General features: G+C 44.7%; 1 protein-coding gene across 3 annotated transcripts; it reads left to right on the top strand.

Annotated features, from left to right (window-relative positions):
• Positions 1 to 114: 114 nt before the first annotated feature.
• Positions 115 to 19,661, top strand: traf3 (TNF receptor-associated factor 3). Of its 3 annotated transcripts, XM_049741039.2 has the most exons (15): positions 411 to 630; positions 1,150 to 1,222; positions 1,444 to 1,600; positions 1,762 to 1,927; positions 2,104 to 2,155; positions 2,264 to 2,368; positions 2,453 to 2,617; positions 2,714 to 2,794; positions 9,413 to 9,487; positions 9,566 to 9,658; positions 9,787 to 9,927; positions 17,789 to 17,960; positions 18,047 to 18,390; positions 18,677 to 18,868; positions 19,156 to 19,661. In XM_049741039.2, exons 3-15 carry the CDS (start codon positions 1,447 to 1,449, stop codon positions 19,189 to 19,191), a joined length of 1,776 nt encoding a protein of 591 aa, XP_049596996.1. In that variant the 5' UTR covers positions 411 to 630; positions 1,150 to 1,222; positions 1,444 to 1,446; the 3' UTR covers positions 19,192 to 19,661. The 3 variants fall into 3 exon arrangements, with proteins under 3 accessions (XP_049596993.1, XP_049596996.1, XP_049596995.1); XM_049741036.2 differs by lacking the exons at positions 411 to 630; positions 1,150 to 1,222 and adding an exon at positions 115 to 373; XM_049741038.2 differs by lacking the exon at positions 1,150 to 1,222.
• Positions 19,662 to 19,788: the final 127 nt, after the last annotated feature.

Genomic DNA, 19,788 nt, shown 5'->3' with positions numbered 1-19,788 from the left:
AAATGAGCAAAATAATTGAAACATTTGTCATTACATTATCTACAAATGTAAAAAAACAAAACATGAAAAGACACCGAGCGCGAGCAATCGAAAGGCGGACGGCGCCCCCTAGAGGCGGCAATCGTGGGGGATTTCCTGGGCGGAAGCGGCGGAGGGGGTTTCCACGAGTGACCCAAGCACCGTCCCGAGCCGCAGTGCCCCCGACGCAGCTGCCGGAGCTCCTAACCTGTTCCCGGTAATCCCCGGCCCAGCATAGGAGAAGAGCGACGAGGAGAGCAGAGGAAGCCTTGGACGTGGACCATGAGGGGGCGAGCGGCAGGTCGGCGGTTCGAGTCCCCCGGAAAGGCGCCGAGGAGCGGCTGAGCTGATTCATGTGAGTCGGCACAACAGCGGCTCGTACCTTCGTTTGCGTTTGGTTCTTTTTGGGGTTGAATGTGACGTGGGTGTCATGCACGTCGTGGGCTGCCAAGTTTGCGCGTGAAGTCTTTTTCACGTTCAATGAGCTTGAAATGGGAGAAGAGAAGCCACAGATGCTAACCGCGTTAGCATGAGCAGCAGCCAGTAAACAGAAGCCCCCAGTCGTGATCAATCGAAGTCAGAGCAAATCGAAATCAAGACGCACCATGGAAAGTAAGCACATCGTCGGAGCGTTTATTCCACAGCCTCTCTTTCCCTCATAACCATGTACGAGTACGCCTTTTGTTCTCACGAGTAATACAATAAAGTAGTTGAACGACTGTCTTACGTTTTTTCCCACTGTCACGTTTTGCTTACGAGTACCTAATTAAAGCCTATTTGCATACTGCTATGCTCACTGAGTAGGCTTGAATTAAAGGGCCCATATTATGTTTTTTGAAAGACTGAAACTGTTTAATCGGCCGATTTAACTGACTAATTTAAAAATTCAAAAGGATCTAATCTAATGGATACTGACTAATTTAAAAATTCAAAAGGATCTAATCTAATGGATAAAATTAGAGGTGTCAAAACTAATCGACTAATTGATGATCAAATGAGCCGGCAACTATTTTCATAATTGAGTACAGTAAACGTGTAGAACTGCTGTTTAATATAAATTATCCAAAAACCCTGTTTTTTGTTTTAAATAACCAAAGATAATACAGCTTCTTTTGTGCTCCCTTAACGCAGTGTCTCACAATCAGGAGTCCACGACCACATTGCTGGCGCTACGTGGGACCATTTAATTATATTTCCATGACACGTAATAACTATTCTCGTTCATTTCATAAGCACATATCAGTAAAATGGTATGTGACAGGTCACATATGACTGATTAAAAGAAAGTAAAACTGCTGTAGTGGGTCTGGCTATTACTCTTGCTAAGGCTTTTGTTCCTTGTATTTAATGTTTAAATAGATCTTTTACAATGTTTTAACAAATAGGTCAGCATCTCATCAGTAAAATCACGTGTGCGCACACCAGGTCATGTCAGCCGGACACAGCGTTGACGGGAGGGAGGTGCAGATTCCCCTCCAGCAGGTGGCGCCCTCCCTCATTCCGCCCCTGTCTGCGGCTCCTCCCATCACCCCGCCTCCCAACCGGCCTGCCAATCCCTGGCCTCCGAGCGACTCCTCGCAAGGTGATCGCCATGACGTCATTGCGCCACCGCGACATTGTTGTCATGCCAAAGTGTATTTATGACAACATCGTAGGATACAATTGCGTATGGATGATTTCAATGTTATTCTGATGTGTGGATGATATCAACGTTTGGTATGCGTGCACGTGTGTTGCATTCAGGCGCACCAGCGGGCTTCATGCCCCTGGACGGCGGCTTCACGGATCACTTTGTGGACGTCCCCGAAGAGAAATATCTGTGCGAGTCCTGCCGGCTGGTCCTGTGTCAGCCCAGGCAGACCGAGTGCGGTCATCGCTTCTGCCAGACCTGCATTGCCCACATACTCAGGTGATAGACGCACACACAGGAGCAGCGCGTGTGTGTGCGCATGCGAATGTGTGTGTGTGTGCGAATGTGTGTGTGTGTGTGTGTGTGTGTGTGCGTGCATATGTGCGTGCGTATATATGTCTCTACCCGGGCGTGTCTCGCTCTGTCCTTCATGTGTGTGCTTGTGTGCGTTGCAGCCGTCCCAACCCTGTGTGTCCGGCCGACATGGAGCCGCTGTTCAACAACAAGGTGATCGCATGCACGCATGAATTGATCGATGAGTAATTGATATCAATGAATACGAATTGCCCTCGCCCCATAGTGCCAATCCGACCTCGGTCGACTGTTTTGTTTCAGATTTTCCGCGACGTTTGCTGCCATCGAGAAATCCTGGCGCTGAAGGTGTACTGCCGCGCCGAAGCCAAAGGCTGCCAGGAGCAGATGAGCCTGCAGCAGATGCCCGTGAGACCGGCGCTGTCCCTCCGCTGTTACCGCAGCGACGCGCCCGCCCACCAGCTCACCGCCTGCCAACCTTGTTGCCCGCAGGAGCACGCCAACGTGTGTCCCTTCTTTGAGGTGCCGTGCCCATTGGGCAAGTGCAAGGAGAGGATGATGAGGAAGGACATTCCCGATCACCTCAGCTGGAAGTGCAAACACAGAGAGAGCACCTGCGACTTTTGCCTCACCAAGATGCCGCTCACCGACTTGCAGGTAAACGCCGGCGACGCTGCGGCGAAGGGCTTGAACAAGCAATGGTCGCCCATCGCGGCTGTGCGTGAACCTGTCCTTTGTGTGTTTGTGCATAAGAAACACAAGGAGACGGTGTGCCCAGCCTTCCCGGTGTCATGTCCAAACCTGTGCTCCTTCTCATCACTGCCGCGGAGCGAGGTAACAAAAAGTCGCTTCCTTGTCGTGTCGTGTCGTGTCGTGTCGTGTTGTGTGTGTGTGTGTGTGTGTGTGTGGGGGGGGGGGGGGGGGGGTATAGATAGATATATGTATACTTCATATATGTATGTATATGTGTGTGTGTATATATATATATATATATATATATATATATGTGCGTGTGTGTGTGTATTTCTATACTGCTTGTCCCCACGGGGGTCACGGGCGTGCTGGAGCCTATCCCAGCAGTCATCGGGCAGTAGGCGGGAGACACCCTGAATCGGTTGCCAGCCAATCACAGGGCATACAGAAATGAACAACCGTCCGCACTTGCACTCACAACGAAGGGCAATTAGGAGTGCTCAGTCGGCTTACCATGCTTGTTTTTGGGATGTGTGAGAAAACCAGAGTGCTCGGAAGAAACCCACGTGGACATGGGGAGAACATGGAAACTCCACACAGGGAGGGCCGGAGGTGGAATCGAACCTGCACCCTCCTAAGTGTGAGGTGGGGTTAGGACATACATACACACACACAGTAATTCCTCGCTACATCGGGGTTCATTTATCGCGGCTTCAGTACATTGCAGATTTCCCCCCCAAAAAAATCAAAAATTCAAAATAAAAATTCTAAATTTATGAATTATGGCACCGAAGTTGCCCGCATGCCAGCAGAAGGCAGGGAGGGAACTGCAGTACGTATACTTCTACCTTGTTATAAAAAAAGTTGTTATAATAAGAGTTCTAAAAACAGATATACAGTATTGTACCTTGTTACAATTTTTTTTTACAATAATAAAAGACTTCTAAAAACATGTTTACAGTATGTACACTTGTACCTTGTTAGTTACAATATAACTGTTATGTTATAATAAGAGTTCTGAAAACATATTTACAGTATGTATACTTTAGCTACATCTACATATGTTACACACACACACACACACACACACACACACACACACACGTATCCTATTTATAGTCAGTATTTAGTCAGCCACCAATTGTGAAAGTTCTCCCACTTGACCACTTGAAAGATGAGAGATGCCTGTAATGTTCATTATAGGTACACTTCAACTATGGAAAAAAATCCATATATATATATATATATATATATGTGTGTGTGTGTGTGTGTGTGTGTGTATGTGTGTGTGTATATATATATACTATATATATATATATATATATATATGTTTATATACAGGACTGTCTCAGAAAATTAGAATGTTGTGATAAAGTTCTTTATTTTCTGTAATGCAATTAAAAAAACAAAAATGTCATACATTCTGGATTCATTACAAATAGACTGAAATATTGCAAGCCTTTTATTATTTTAATATCGCTGATTATGGCATACAGTTTAAGAAAACTGAAATATCCTATCTCAAAATATCAGAATATTTCCTCAGACCAAGTAAAAAAAAAGATTATAACAGCAAAACAATATCAAACATTTGAAAATGTCCATTAATGCACTCAGTACTTGGTCTGGAATCTTTTTGCAAGGATTACTGCATCAATGCGGCGTGGCATGGAGGCAATCAACCTGTGGCATTGCTGAGGTGTTATGGATGCCCAAGATGCTTCAATAGCGGCTTTTAGCTCATTTGCATTGTTGGGTCTGGTGTCTTTCAGCTTCTTCTTCACAATACCCAACAAATTCTCTATGGGGTTCAGGTCAGGGAAATTGGCAGGCCAATCGAGGACAGTAATGCCATGGTCAGTACACCATTGACTGGTGGTTTTGGCACTGTGGGCAGGTGCCAGATCATGCTGGAAAATGAGATCATCATCTCCATAGAGCTTTTCAGCAGACGGAAGCATGTAGTGTTTTAAAATCTGCATTTACTTTGGATTTGATGAAACAACACCATTAGCTGACATGGCTCCCCAAACCATCGCTGACTGTGGGAACTTCACACTGGATTTCAAGCAACTTGGATTTTGCTCTGGCGCCTTGACTTCCAAATTAAATACTAAACTTGCTTTCGTCTGAAAAGAGGACTTTGGACCACTCTGCAACTGTCCAGTGCTTCTTTTCCATAGCCCAAGTCAGACGCTTCAGAAGTGGCTTGACAATGGGAATACGGCTATTGTAGGCCATTTCCCGGACACGTCTGTGAACAGTGGCTTTTGATATCTTGATACCTACTTGACTCTTTGAAGCTCCCCCAAATTCTGGAAGCGACTCTTCTTCACAATGCTGTTAAGGCTGCGGTCATCTCTCTTGGTTGTGCAGCGTTTCCTGCCACATTTCCCCCTTCCAACAGACTTTTTGTGGATGTGCTTTGAAACTGCACTCTGTGAACAGCTTGCTCTTTGAGAAATTTATTTTTGTTTCTTACCCTCCTTATGGAGGGTGTCAATGATGGTCCTCTGGACAGCAGTCAGATCAGCAGTCTTCCCCATACTTGTGATTTAGTTTACTGAACCAAGCTGTGTGTTTTTGAAGGCTCAGGAAACCCTTGCAGATGTTTCGAGTTAATTAGACAATTCAAGTGATTAGTTGAATACCCTACTAGTTTACTTTTTTATGATATTCTAATATTTTGAGATAGGATATTTGAGTTTGCTTAAACTGTATGCCATAATCAGTGATATTAAAATAATAAAAGGCTTCCAATATTTCAGTTGATTTGCAATGAATCCAGAATATATGACATTTTTGTTTTTTTTAATTGCATTACCGAAAATAAAGAACTTTTTCACAATATTCTAATTTTCGGAGACAGTCTGGTACACCCCTCTCATTTCTGCAATGTTTTAATTACCGTATTTTTCGCACCATAAGGCGCACTGGATTATAAGGCGCACCCTCATTGAATTATTTATTTTAGAAATTATTTCATATATAAAGCGCACCGGATTAAAAGGAGCATAAAATAGAAGCTATACTGCAACAAACTGAGGTTGACTAGGGTTGCGGTATGCATCCACTAGCCAATAACCAATGAGCCCTCAGTAAAAAACTGCCGAAACATGTCAGGTAATGAACCTAAAATAATTTGTTTGATATAAAAGAAACCAGTGAAGTAAAGTTCAATCTAACACATTGGTACTGCTTACTTATGTTTCCCTTCCATATCAATCTGTAAATTTACTTGAAACATTAACGAAGCAGCCTATTTTGAAATGAAATAGCCTCGTGCGTATAGCAGCTATCATTATAGCATTAGCCACCCGCAAACTCCCATGAGCCTCAGCTCGCAGACTCCCCATGAGCCTCAGCAAAGTGTCATGGCGACCCCCTGTAAACAATCACGTTTCTCAAACTCTCTCCCATAAAAATGATCGGAACCGACTAAAGACTGATTTGAGACATTGGTGCTGCTTATTTATGATTCCGTTAGATGTTGATCCGTAAACATACTCGCCTATTTTGAAATGAAATAGCCTTGCGGGTACAACAGCTATTCAGTGACGCCCCCTGACCACGGTTGCCATAATGCTGGGAAGCGATGCGACCTTCTAATTTACTAGTCATACTAAAAAGTACTGAAACATTTTGGCACAGTGCTGTGTACAACCGGTATGGATCAACAAATTCATCAATTTATCCATATATAAGGCGCTCTGCATTATAAGACGCACAGTGGTTTTTTGAGTAAATTTTAAGTTTATAAGTGCGTCTAATAGTGCGGAAAATACGGTATATCTTGTCATGGGACAACACTGAAGAAATGACACTTTGATCCAATGTTAAGTAGTCACTGTAGAGCTTGGATAGCAAAGTAAATTTATTGTTACTTCAAAGTAACTCAAAATAAAAAATAATGAAATAAAATTAAAAAAAGAAAAAACGCCTTTTTAAAGTATTTTTTTATTTGCGCATTTTTGTCTGATCGCGCAACTACAGCGGACCGCCGAACGTGCAACCGTAGCGCGTCGCCGACCGCGCAACTGCACCGCCCTGGTCACATGATTGTGACAGAGCTGTCGCTGTAATTTACAAAATATTTTTCAAGTCCTGATGTACTTTACAAAATTTAAGTGGACCTCAGTGCGCAGGGAGCTTAATTTTGTCCGATCGCGCAACTGCAGCGCACCGCCGAACGCGCAACCGTAGCGCGCCACCAGCCGCCCAACTGCACCGCGCATTATTGTGACAGAGCGGTCGCTTAAATTTAGAAAATATTTTTTAAATCCTAATGGACTTTCCAAAATTCAAGTGGATCTCAGTGTGCAGGGAGCTTAATTTGGTCCGATTAATTATATATATATATATATATATATATATATATATATATATATACAGTGCCTTGCGAAAGTATTCGCCCCCCTTGACTCTTTCAACATATTGCCACATTTCAGGCTTCAAACATAAAGAGATAAAATTGTAATTTTTTTGTCAAGAATCAACAAGTGGGACACAATCGTGAAGTGGAATGAAATTTATTGGATAATTTAAACTTTTTTAACAAATAAAAAACTGAAAAGTGGGGCGTTCAATATTATTCGGCCCCCTTAGCTAATACTTTGTAGCACCACCTTTTGCTGCAATTACAGCTGCAAATCGCTTGGGGTATGTCTCTATCAGTTTTGCACATCAAGAGACTGGAATTCTTGCCCATTCTTCCTTGCAAAACAGCTCGAGCTCAGTGAGGTTGGAAGGAGAGCGTTTGTGAACAGCAGTCTTAAGCTCTTTCCACAGATTCTCGATTGGATTCAGGTCTGGACTTTGACTTGGCCATTCTAACACCTGGATCCGTCTATTTGTGAATCATTCCATTGTAGCTTTGGCTTTATGTTTTGGATCATTGTCCTGTTGGAAGATAAATCTCCGTCCCAGTCTCAGGTCTTTTGCAGACACCAACAGGTTTTCTTCCAGAATGGTCCTGTATTTGGCTCCATCCATCTTCCCATCAATTTTAGCCATCTTCCCTGTCCCTGAAGAAAAGCAGGCCCAAACCATGATGCTGCCACCATCATGTTTGACAGTGGGGATGGTGTGTTCAGGGTGATGAGCTGTGTTGCTTTTACGCCAAACATATCGTTTTGCATTGTGGCCAAAAAGTTCGATTTTGGATTAATCTAACCAGAGCACCTTCTTCCACATGTTTGGTGTGTCTCCCAGGTGACTTGTGGCAAACTTTAAACGACTTTTTATGGATATGTTTGAGAAATGGCTTTCTTCTTGCCACTCTTCCATAAAGGCTAGATTTGTACAGTGCACGTCTGATTGTTGTCCTATGGACAGACTCTCCCACCTCAGCGGTAGTTATCTGCAGTTCATCCAGAGTGATCATGGGCCTCTTGGCTGCATCTCTGATCAGTCTTCTCCTTGTTTGAGATGAAAGTTTGGAGGGATGGCCGGGTCTTGGTAGATTTGCAGTGGTCTGATACTCCTTCCATTTCAATATAATTGCTTGCACAGTGCTCCTTGAGATGTTTAAAGCTTGGGAAATCTTTTTGTATCCAAATCCAGCTTTAAACTTCTCCACAACAGTATCTCGGACCTGCCTGGTGTGTTCCTTTGTCTTCATGGTTCTCTCTGCGCTTTAAACGGAACCCTGAGACTATCAAAGAGCAGGTGCATTTATACGGAGCCTTGATTACACACATTTGCATTCTATTTATCATCATCAGTCATTTAGGACAACATTGGATCATTCAAAGATCCTCACTGAACTTCTGGAGTGAGTTTGCTGCACTGAAAGTAAAGGCGCCGAATAATATTGCACGCCCCACTTTTCAGTTGATTTGTTAAAAAAGTTTAAATTATCCAATAAATTTCGTTCCACTTCACGATTGTGTCCCATTTGTTGTTGATTCTTGACAAAAAAATAAAATGTTATATCTTTATGTTTGAAGCCTGAAATGTGGCGTAATGTTGCAATGTTCAAGGGGGCCGAATACTTTCGCAAGGCACTATATATATATATATATATATATATATATATATATATAACCCGTGCTGTGAGGAGCTGCGCCCCATAGTCATTATTAATGAGCAATGTATAGCTTCTGCTATGGAAGCTCGTCTGAGGACGACCAAGAGAGAGAGAGAGAGAGAGAAATTACCCGTAGGCGTGAGTGCGGATGATTGTTCGTCTCTGTGTGCCCTGCGATTGGCTGGCTACCGATTCAGGGTGTCCCCAGCCTACTGCCCGATGACTGCTGGGATGGGCTCCAGCATCCCCGCGACCCCCGTGGGGACAAGCAGTACAGAAAATGGATGGATGGAGGTTTCTTTGTTTGCTGTATGCGTCTTGGCCACAAGGAGCAGTACAACATGTACAGCACAATTACAGTAGATTTGTTGATGAATCAAGAAAGAAGATGTGACATTAAGCTAATAAGTAATAATGAATTGTTTTTTGCAGAGGATAAAGAATATACGCCCAGAAGTATTGTTGAATGCCATCTGCACGTGTTGCTGTCAAGCTTAGAATTACTCCAATCATTTATGCTAATTTTGTCAGCCTGTCAAGAGCGCTTTGCATTGCGTGTTAGCACTGAGCTAGCAGCCTTTCTTGAATGTAACTTTGGTTAAATACACAATGTTCTACTCTCTGTTTTGAGTTGAATCTAACACCAATTTTGAGCAATCGCGTTACTCCCGCCGCTGGACCTGTGTGCGTCCGTTCGTGTACTGATGTGTGTGTGGGGGGGGTTTTGCCAGCTGGCCAGTCACCAGCATGAGTGTCCCAAAGCTCAGATCAGCTGCCCCTTCCAGCGCTATGGTTGCATGTACAAGGTAAGTCCACCTCCGTCGCCATCTTGTTTTGTACCTACCCTGCTGCTGTTGATTAAAAGCCTGCGTGTGCATGCGTAGGCGCTGAGTCCGGAGGTCCGACAACATGAAGCCACGTGTGCCGCTGAGCACCTGAGGATGATGATGCTCAAGAACATCTCTCTGGAAAGCAAGGTAGCATCTTCGGCATCATCCTCATCTTCATCTTTACAATGAAGGATACTTCATGCGCACACGTCTGAATCTGCTCGTGTCTTTGGCCACATGTTTATATCTCGTATGCATCGTCTGCGCGTGTGTAGGTGGAGGAGATGAAGGCCGAGTTGATGGACAAGCGCAAAGCCGTCCCTCTTGTGAGTTCCCGTCTTTCCGAGGCTGAGAAGCACAACGGCGAGCTGAGGGACAAACACAGACACATGGAACAAAAGGTGGCCTCCATGCAGGTTGGCACACACACACACACACACACACACACACACACACACACACACACACATGAGCATGCACAAACGCATGCACATACGTACGCAGCTCTACAAGGATTTCAGTGACACATATGTCCACTAAAGTAGCAAATGACATGTTTGCGAGTTGATCTAGAAATCATAGCTCTGTCTCCCCATGTGAAATCTACATCCAGTCAACCAAGAAGTAGTTACTGTGCTGTTTGGTGATATGGTGAGCACCACACCAAACATGGACCGGATGCCTAAGGCTAGCACGTCATAAAGCTTAGCAGCACCTACGACGTCGCTCCATCTGTCACGTTTGCATTGAGCCCAGCATGCCCTCTGTTAGAGATTTGCTCACTCCAACTTATTTTGCAAGAACCACACGGGAGACAAGTAAGTCCTTTTAGACACCTGCAGGTGGAGAGTCCATTCGTCGCTGTGCGTACAGCGATGTTCGAATAGAGCTCTGAACTCTCCTTCCTGCAAGAGGATATTTATTAAGAGAAACAGAGTGGGGGTTGAGAGTTGACAGGTTTGGTGAACCCCCGGCCTCTGGTAAGATCAGAGCAGGGGGTGTTTTACGATGTTGTGGGAAACAGAACAACTTTGATTGCTTCCTCTGCAGCTAGTCAATCAAGCAGAGGAAGCAACCACTTCATTTTACTGCATTGTGAGAGCAAGACAAGATTGGTTAATCATTATAGTCTACATTCCAACGTAATCCTACGATAAAGGTAACCTGGAAAACCCTAACATCTCCCTCCTGTTTTTTCATATGATTATGTCACCCCAAACAACAAAGACAAGTAAGAAAAAAACATATATGTATAATGAAGAAAGAAGAACAGCAAAAATAAAAACAACAAACAATGATAGCAACACCTTCCAGTGAAGATGAGGCATTACCTCAACACCCCAGATCAAACTTATTGTGTAAGCGAAAAACCTGCTGGCCAGATGTTATTAGCAGGAAAATTCTTACACGGCCCCTTTGCCTTAGGCGACCAGAATGCTATCAATGAAAAAATAAAAATAAAAACACAGAAATAGTACAACAGTGTATCCATTACTTGCGAAGCATATTTGATGGTCAAATCAACAAGTTTCCGTAATACATGCTCAACAGAACAGCATCTACGCAATCCACGTCTCATTATCATTATCACATCTGTCACGTCTAAGAAGTCGTATACGTGCTCGTGTTCTCGTCAGCTGATGATGTTCTAGTCTGTAGGCGAGGTCTGTCACACACACTGGCGCACACACTCGTGTCCAGTTGGCAGGCAGCATCGGACAACTCTTGTGACCACAAAACCATGATCCGTACTGAACAGGCACGTGCACTCATAGGATGCAGGTGAGGCAGTGCCTCTGAACTTCTGGATGAAGTAGGTCCCGTCCGATGGTGCAGCCATGTTGGTAGTAGAGCCCTTACACCTTGAAAACGGCTCTCTCATCCTGGCACACAGCGGTGATGTCCAAAGCTCCCATCCAGTTTCCTCCTGGAGAGCAGTCGTCGTTAATGCATTTGTGGGTCCTGCAACCTTGGATGCAACACGTGTAGTCAGCAAGACTTGGAATGGTCCCTCCCGTCGTGGCTGGCCAAGTTTCTTCTTTTGATGACCTTGATGTAGACCCAGTCTCCTGGATTGATGGGGTTGTCGACCTGTGAGGAGGAAAGATCAGGCGGCAGTAAATTTGTCTTTGACACAGTTTGAGCGTCCTGATCATATAATCTGCCAAGGACAGCTCTTCATCTGTTGCTTGCAACTCTCGTAGTAAATTGTAGTGCCCATTTAACTGGCAAATAGGAGTGTTTGCGGGAAGAGTTTGAACACTTCCTAATGATTCCCTTTAACCAAAGACTATTTATGACAGGGGGGTTCCCATTTATTGCCTCCTGGTGTAAAAGAGATTGTCTTATCCATGCCTTCTTTCTCCTCACACGCTTGCACACACACACACACACACACACACACACACACACACACACACACACACACACACACACACACACACACACACACACACACACAGACAAAGGGATTCGAATCCATCTCTCATGTAGCTTCTTTTGATAGAATCTCCTATTGGTAACTGCATAGCAGACGTTTTAGCATATAATCCCATACTCTGCTCTCTCACTTCTACTTTTTCATGTCGGTGCAGTCGTAGGTGGCCCCTATTGCAGTCATTGTCTTGTTAACTGTCGCCGTGTGACTCCTATGCATGATTGTGTGAATGTCAAAAATTGAACGTACCTAACTTTCTGACCATCCAACCTCCACTGTGGTGCAAAAAAACGTACTATTGTATTGAGTAGGTACATTGAGCAACCTAGCTTCCTCCTGACTGCCAAATGTCCTGTTCTAAAATTTATATAACTCAACCTCTATGTCTTAAGCTTGATGAGCCAAAATATAAGATCTTGCTCTTGTTTCCTACCGTTTTAGCCTATTTGTTTTATCCAAATCTGTTCAATCTCTGATTATAATGCTTTTCTCTGTAGCCCTACGTATTTTTCAAATTTTTATTTATTTATTTATCAAATCTCCTCAGTTCTGTCAAACTCAGTGCACAATGAACCTCCCTTCCACTTTGAACCAAGCTCCACCAAATTTGGTAACGCCGTAGCAAGGAGTGCGATTTGGTCGTCGGACACTCCAAGTCCATATCTTTTTGCCGTACTTCACCCTCTCAAGTTGGTGTTCTTTTGTTGTTGCTTCAGAGCGACCCCATCCATCACTCTTGAATGAGTCCATTGTTCAAATGAGTCAATTTTCATCATTGTGAGTTCCTCCGACTTTCACTGTCTTTTCCGTCCCCGAGGATGTTGTATTTCCTCCGGAGTGTACTTGTCCCCCTCCAAGGACAACAGCAGTCTTTTCTTGTCCTTCGTCAAAGGTCAAAGGTGCTTCAGAGCCAGGCACCATTTTGTGGTTGTTCATGGCTGCAGGCGAAGTCTCGGATTGGGTTTCAGGGACTCTGACACTGAGAATGACAGGCTGGGACATCAAACTTGTAAGACTATCTCCAAATGTAGCTGCTTCCATCAATTTGCTGGTAACGTTTGTTTACCAAACTTCAAATTCTTCTAATAACAGCGGTCTCGTTTTTATATCGTAAATCCTGCAACTCATCCTATTTTTGAGCTACATTTTATCTATAGTTCCAATTTAATCGGACAGTATGTTGTCTTCAGTATCATTATTGAAAATCAACTCATCGAGGTCTGCGTTCCACATCAAGCCCTGATCTGTATGTCTTGACCTCTCACATGTTATTGTCATGCTTGCTCAAAAATGTGACTTAGAGTATGGTGCTGTGAATTCTCAATCTCCCCAATGAAATTGGATCCCACCTCGTAGTTCTTATCGTTCTCATGTTCCTGTTAGCCTGCAATTGTCCAAATCAAAAATGTTTTCTTTTAACTGTCTTTCTTTTGAACCTCTAAATCTCTCGTGTTGCTAACCTATCTACACCAGAACAAAAAATTTACCACAGTATAACACAAAATGTATTCGAAAATTCATTGTCATAAAGTGTTGTATTATTACTATCTTCCACTATCTGTCCTACTCACTCCCTCCTTTTGAGGCTTGGCAACGCCCATGCCTCACACCTTGACAAACCTTTTGGGAGAATGCGTTCTTTACTACTTACGATTCCATCATCATTTAATTTGACTTTCTTTCCAAAACGCTTCTCAATTTCCCAGTTCACACATCTTCTGCATGTGTTACTGGTTCTCCAGTTTTTTTTTCTCTAGTTAATTATCAATCCAAAAGCTACGTGTTTCTTTCTAACATTCAACCTGCTCAAAATCACTCTTTCATCAAAGTCGCTCTGCTAATTTTCCATAGTAGTCGCCAACAACTTCAACCATTCAACCTCTAATTTCTTTTCATTCAGGCTATCATTCATCAATGTTCATTTGCATCTCACACACAGTCTCCAAAAAGGAGTCTTTCTATCACATTGGTCCCAATTCATCCAAGCTCACCACACAACATTCATATATCATTTTCAACTCAGGTTTCCTGGTAGAACAATCCACCAATTCAAAAAAAACTTAACCAAAACAAACAATTGGCAAATTAATCTGAATTTTTTCTTTGTTTTTAAATTTGAAGAACTCAATCTCTCAGATTTAGCTTGCATTTAGAATTTTGTATAATCTTATAACACAACCAATCAATTACCGTATTTGCCGGTGTACAGGTCGACTCGGTGTATAAGTCGACCCCCTAAAATTCGACGGAAATTTACGATTTTATGATATATCTTTTGTATAAGTCGAGCTCAATTGTTGCATTATATTAAACTTCAAAATTCAATATGCGAAATTTATTGACGAAATGTGTTCAAATTCCGGGAGGCCGTGCGCATGCGGCTGTTTATAAGCACCGCGGAGGAGATCGCGGAGCCTCATTCGACTTCCAGCGGCCGGCGAGCTCGCGCACGCCGCCCGGCACCAACGGGAGGCCGGAAATAGCTCCAAGCCGAGCGGATCGGCACTTTATAAGCACCGCGGAGGAGATCGCGGCGCCTCATTCGACTTCCAGCGGCCGGCGAGCTCGCGCACCCGCCCGGCACATCCGGGAGGCCGTGCGCACGCGCCAAGTGGCCGAAAATAGCCCCCGCCGAGCGGATCGGCTGTTTATAAGCACCGCGGAGGAGATCGCAGAGCCTCATTCGACTTCCAGCGGCCGGCGAGCTCGCGCACCCGCCCGGCACATCCGGGAGGCCGTGCGCACGCGCCAAGTGGCCGAAAATAGCCCCCGCCGAGCGGATCGGCTGTTTATAAGCACCGCGGAGGAGATCGCTGAGCCTCATTCGACTTCCAGCGGGCCGCGCACTCGCCCACGCCGCCCGGCACATCCGGGAGGCCGTGCGCACGCGCCGAGTGGCCGAAAATAGCCCCCGCCGAGCGGATCGGCTGTTTATAAGCACCGCGGAGGAGATCGCTGAGCCTCATTCGACTTCCAGCGGGCCGCGCACTCACGCACGCCGCCCGGTTCAAATTTTCTAAGTGCAACGCACAATGAGATGCATGAGAAACGGCCTTGGTTACCATCACATTTGAAGCGATGAATACGAAGTTAAATTTTATGACTCGGTGTATAAGTCGAGGTCGATTTTTTTCGGTCGATTTTGGATCGAAAAAGGTCGACCAATACACCGGCAAATACGGTATTCCTATTAAATGTAGCATTGCAAAATCTTAAATTCACAATTTAGCTTCTTCCAATTCCTGAAAGCATGTTCTGTCATTTTCTTTTTTCTTTTTTTTTTTTCTTTGAATTTCTCATGTGGGCTCGACACTTAACATGCACTAGTGTGGATTAGTTTCTGCTCGCAAACAGATTTCTCTCTTTTTCCTCTCATTTTTATCTTTCAAAATCATTTCTGTTCTGCGGTGCAAATTGGATAGACCACAGTCTAGCAAATTTTTTTTATACTAAAACTTTAGCCAATGTTCATCATTTTAACATATACGCACACACATGCACAGCTCTCGCACGCAAAAGGTAGTTCCCAGCACCAATGATTCGTCACAGGCTGGCCATTTCCTGTGGTCGATCATGAGCTGGTCCCTCCCATGCACACGAGGACAGCACATTCTAATTTTATTTATTTATCTTCTAGAAGCAAGTTGCATTTCTTTACCACTTGATTTGCATATTTTAACTTTAGTGTAACACAATTTGAGCTCTAGTCATTTGTAATTTGGGCATACAAACAGCATTGTCATACTTCTTGGATGGACAGGACTTCTAATCTAAAAAAAATTCTAATAATCTGACAATGACATGTTTTGCTGTCATATGGGCATCTATTCTTTCTTTCTCTGTATGAGCATAAGCGGTCAAAGAGGAGGAAGCTTGTCATGCCAAAAATTTGGCTTTTCCTCTGCTCCTTCCTCCACCCTTTGATTTGTATTGTTTTGCAAAACGACACTTTCGTGGAAAGTCTCCTCGTCTCCCACAGTTCCAACAGTTGTCTGAATCTGATGGGGGTTTTGATTTGAATGGTGGCTTGCGACGTTGTTGGTATCTAACTCTTCCTCTGCCCCTTTGGGAACTTTGGTAGAAGATCGTTGTATCTTCATTTAGATCATTATCATCATCTAGATGAAATACATCAGAACTTTTGCCTTTCTCAAGCCCTTTATCAGCGTCTCTGGGCCACTGCATGTTTTTTGTAAACCAAGCAGTGTCCGCTTCCACCAAGTGTTTCCTCGCCCAATTGCCTAAGTCAGGGGGGAAACCAGTGAGGAGCGCAATTTTAAGATGTTGCTGATAAGCACTCTCATCTGCATCATTGAATGGGATGCCACTATGTACCCAGAATTCTTTTTCAAATCTCAATTGAATGGCGGCCTCATCACTTTTCAACTTTCTATCTTTTGTCTTTTGGATTTGTTCTCTTCTTTCTTGTGAAGCTTCCAACCACATTTTAGCACAATCCAATTCCCTCTCTTTTCTTTTCTTTTTCAGTCCATTTTTCTTTCTATCCACACTCTCTTCTAAAACATCAACTACTATCTTCCACACTTCAACTCTCAACTTCCCTTCTACTCCATACTTTTTCTTCCACTTCGGCATATATTGCATACAATTAAGAAATCTACTCGCCATGTACTTCTCATCTCCGTCAAGAGGTAGAGATTTACCGTTTTTATTTCCCATCTTAATTCTAGTAGTTTTAGGTTTTACAATCTCTTTGTCTCAAAAATATTATTATTATTATTATTACTATTATTACTTATTTATTTCTTTGAGGATCCTCAATGCAGGCTTTAAATTGACCTTTCAACAAATTACTAGCCTGTATTATTGCCGTGGATCAATGCTAGAACTGCTATTTAGTCAATATATCCTACCAGTCACACACTCAATCACACAAACTCCAGCGCTTTTTTTTTTTTTTAGGCCTCATAGCTCGGACAAACCAAAGCCGTATCTCATAGCTCGGACAAACCAAAGCCGTATCTCATAGCTCGGACAAACCAAAGCCGTATCTCATAGCTCGGACAAACCAAAGCCGTATCTCATAGCTCGGACAAACCAAAGCCGTATCTCATAGTTCGGACAAACCAAAGCCGTATCTCTCGTGCACCTGTGTTTTTTTTTTTTTTTTTTTTACACGCGTTTCACAAACAACAACACAATCACACAACTTCAGGCCTTTAACTTACTTGTCCCCTGGTTCGTTGCACTGCCGGGTCCCGTCAATCCACCTCTGTCAGACAAAGGCAGACCTAAGATGCTGGCCCAGCGAAGAATTCTCTTCCCAGGACTTTCTTCTCCAGGTCCTCCTAATGGACGCTGGCTTGTCGACAATGCAGCACGTCCTCCTTCGTCAGCCAGATAGCGGGTATGAGGGATCCCGGGTTTCGGCACCAAAATGTTAGAGATTTGCTCACTCCAACTTATTTTGCAAGAACCACACAGGAGACAAGTAAGTCCTTTTAGACACCTGCAGGTGGAGAGTCCATTCGTCGCTGTGCGTACAGCGATGTTCGAATAGAGCTCTGAACTCTCCTTCCTGCAAGAGGATATTTATTAAGAGAAACAGAGTTGGGGTTGAGAGTTGACAGGTTTGGTGAACCCCCGGCCTCTGGTAAGATCAGAGCAGGGGGTGTTTTACGATGTTGTGGGAAACAGAACAACTTTGATTGCTTCCTCTGCAGCTGGTCAATCAAGCAGAGGAAGCAACCACTTCATTTTACTGCATTGTGAGAGCAAGACAAGATTGGTTAATCATTATAGTCTACATTCCAACATAATCCTATGATAAAGATAACCTGGAAAACCCTAACACCCTCTCTCGCCGCCTGTCTTTGTAGAAGGTGATGAGCACCCACTCCGAGAAGCTTCTGGAAGTGGAGCTGGAGCTGCGTTCTCTGGCCTCGCTGCGGGACGAGCTGGACAAGGTCCGCCTGTCGTTGGACGCCGTTCGTGCCAGGCTGGGCGTGCTGGAGCAGGGAGGACGCTCCGCCGCAGGAAGCGTCACCCTCGGTAGGCACCGGCCGACAAACTGCGACTCGGACACAAAAGCGGGCATGCTAAAGTGGTTTGTGACAAAGGCGTGTGTTTGCGCGCAGCCTCGCTGGAGACGCAACAGAACCGGCAGGGCGACATGCTGAGCGTTCACGACATCCGTCTGGCCGACATGGACCTTCGCTTCCAGGTGCTGGAGACGGCCAGCTACAACGGGACGCTCATCTGGAAGATCCGTGACTACAAGCGTCGGAAACAGGAAGCGGTGGCGGCCAAGACTCTATCGCTCTACTCGCAGCCCTTCTACACAGGATACTTTGGCTACAAGATGTGTGCCCGCGTCTACCTGAACGGCGACGGCATGGGCAAGGGCACGCACCTGTCGCTCTTCTTCGTGGTCATGCGTGGCGAGTATGACGCACTCCTGCCGTGGCCGTTCAAACAGAAGGTAGTGTCGCTACGTGGGGGGCAAATATTTGGTGATTCGAGCGCTGGTCTAGTCAAGTCAATTCCAGTGACAGCTTGGCAGATCGTGAACAATTCTTCCAAGCAGGCTTTGAGCTATTTATTTTTTTATTTCATCTGCCACATAGCTTTAATGGCTTAATGCTGACAAATAATCCTAAACGCCATCGGTATGGTAATGGTTAGCATCGCTAGCCGTGGGTTTTGCAGCTATTTGAACACTACCGCATCAAGCTCGTGATTATCGATTATCATGTCGCATGCGTCAGGTGACCCTGATGCTGATGGACCAGGGTCCAGCGCGTAAGCACCTGGTGGACGCCTTCAAGCCGGACCCAAACAGCAGCAGCTTCCGCCGTCCCGCTGCCGAGATGAACATCGCCTCCGGGTGTCCGCTCTTCGTCTCCCAGAGCGTCTTGGAGTCGGCCAGCTACACCAAGGACGACACCATCTTCATTAAGGTGCGACGCACCCACCGCAATGCATGACTTTAAATGTAATTGGTTCATTTGAAAAACAGAGCCGCACTCTCAGGTGAGGGTGTGCACACATGTGCAACTACGTTATTTCACATGTATCTCCCTGGTCAGAAAACTTTTTTTTCCAATTGCTATGTAAAGGTTGTATGTCACAGGAAGAAAGCAAATGATTTCTCGTGGTCTTTTTTTTTTTTTTTTAACTTTATCACCAAAAGATGGTGTAGGGGTGTGTAGACTTTTGATACCCACATGGTATTGTGTGTTGTTAGGTTACCGTGGATACTTCTGACCTTCCTGATCCATGACCGTGCCGTGCGACTCGGACACACCCACCCGGCGGCAACGGGACAGGAACCCGGTCCAGGCGGCCAATGGCGGAAGGGCGTGTCTTCTTTTTCTGATTGGCTGCATGTTTGCGTGCATTTGTGCACGTGTGAGGCACCACATAACCGCGGCGATGACTCTTGTGAGGCCGTCGCGGTTGCTGCTAGTTATTGATGCTGTGCATCAAGCTTGACTTCCTGTTTGGCAAGGCATGCTGGGAAATCGACGGCAGGAGCTGAGGAAAGTTTTGTCACTTCGGCGAGTCGCGCCGACGCCAGACGTGTGGAGGTGGACCTGAACATGGAAGTCAAACATGTGGACGTTCCGCCGTGCACCCGCTGACTTCTTCCATAGGATTGTTCACTCCACGAATGTGATTCAAAGGAAAGACGTGTAAGTGTTGTTTTCGTTTTTGTGGTCGATAACGGGAATAAAGGAAATTCCATTGCAAGCACTCCTTTATTTCTTTCTGTTTCCACAGTGCGTTTTCATGGAGTGCAATTCCAAATCTGATAAACAATGACGTTTGATTGACAGTGTTCAATATATACCTCATTTAAGTCGTCTGCAGTATTTGG

This window comes from Syngnathus scovelli, chromosome 14 (genome assembly GCF_024217435.2).
Source record: "Syngnathus scovelli strain Florida chromosome 14, RoL_Ssco_1.2, whole genome shotgun sequence".
NCBI classification, from domain to species: Eukaryota; Metazoa; Chordata; class Actinopteri; order Syngnathiformes; family Syngnathidae; genus Syngnathus; species Syngnathus scovelli.
This window is presented reverse-complemented; position numbering and strand designations above follow the sequence as displayed.

Excerpts from the sequence above, each read along its gene's own strand:
- traf3 (XM_049741036.2), top strand. The coding sequence starts at position 1,447 with ATGTCAGCCGGACACAGCGTTGACGGGAGGGAGGTGCAGATTCCCCTC. Across the intron at positions 2,795-9,412 it reads CATCACTGCCGCGGAGCGAG|CTGGCCAGTCACCAGCATGA; the intron begins GTAACAAAAAGT and ends GGGTTTTGCCAG. Across the intron at positions 9,659-9,786 it reads ACATCTCTCTGGAAAGCAAG|GTGGAGGAGATGAAGGCCGA; the intron begins GTAGCATCTTCG and ends GCGCGTGTGTAG.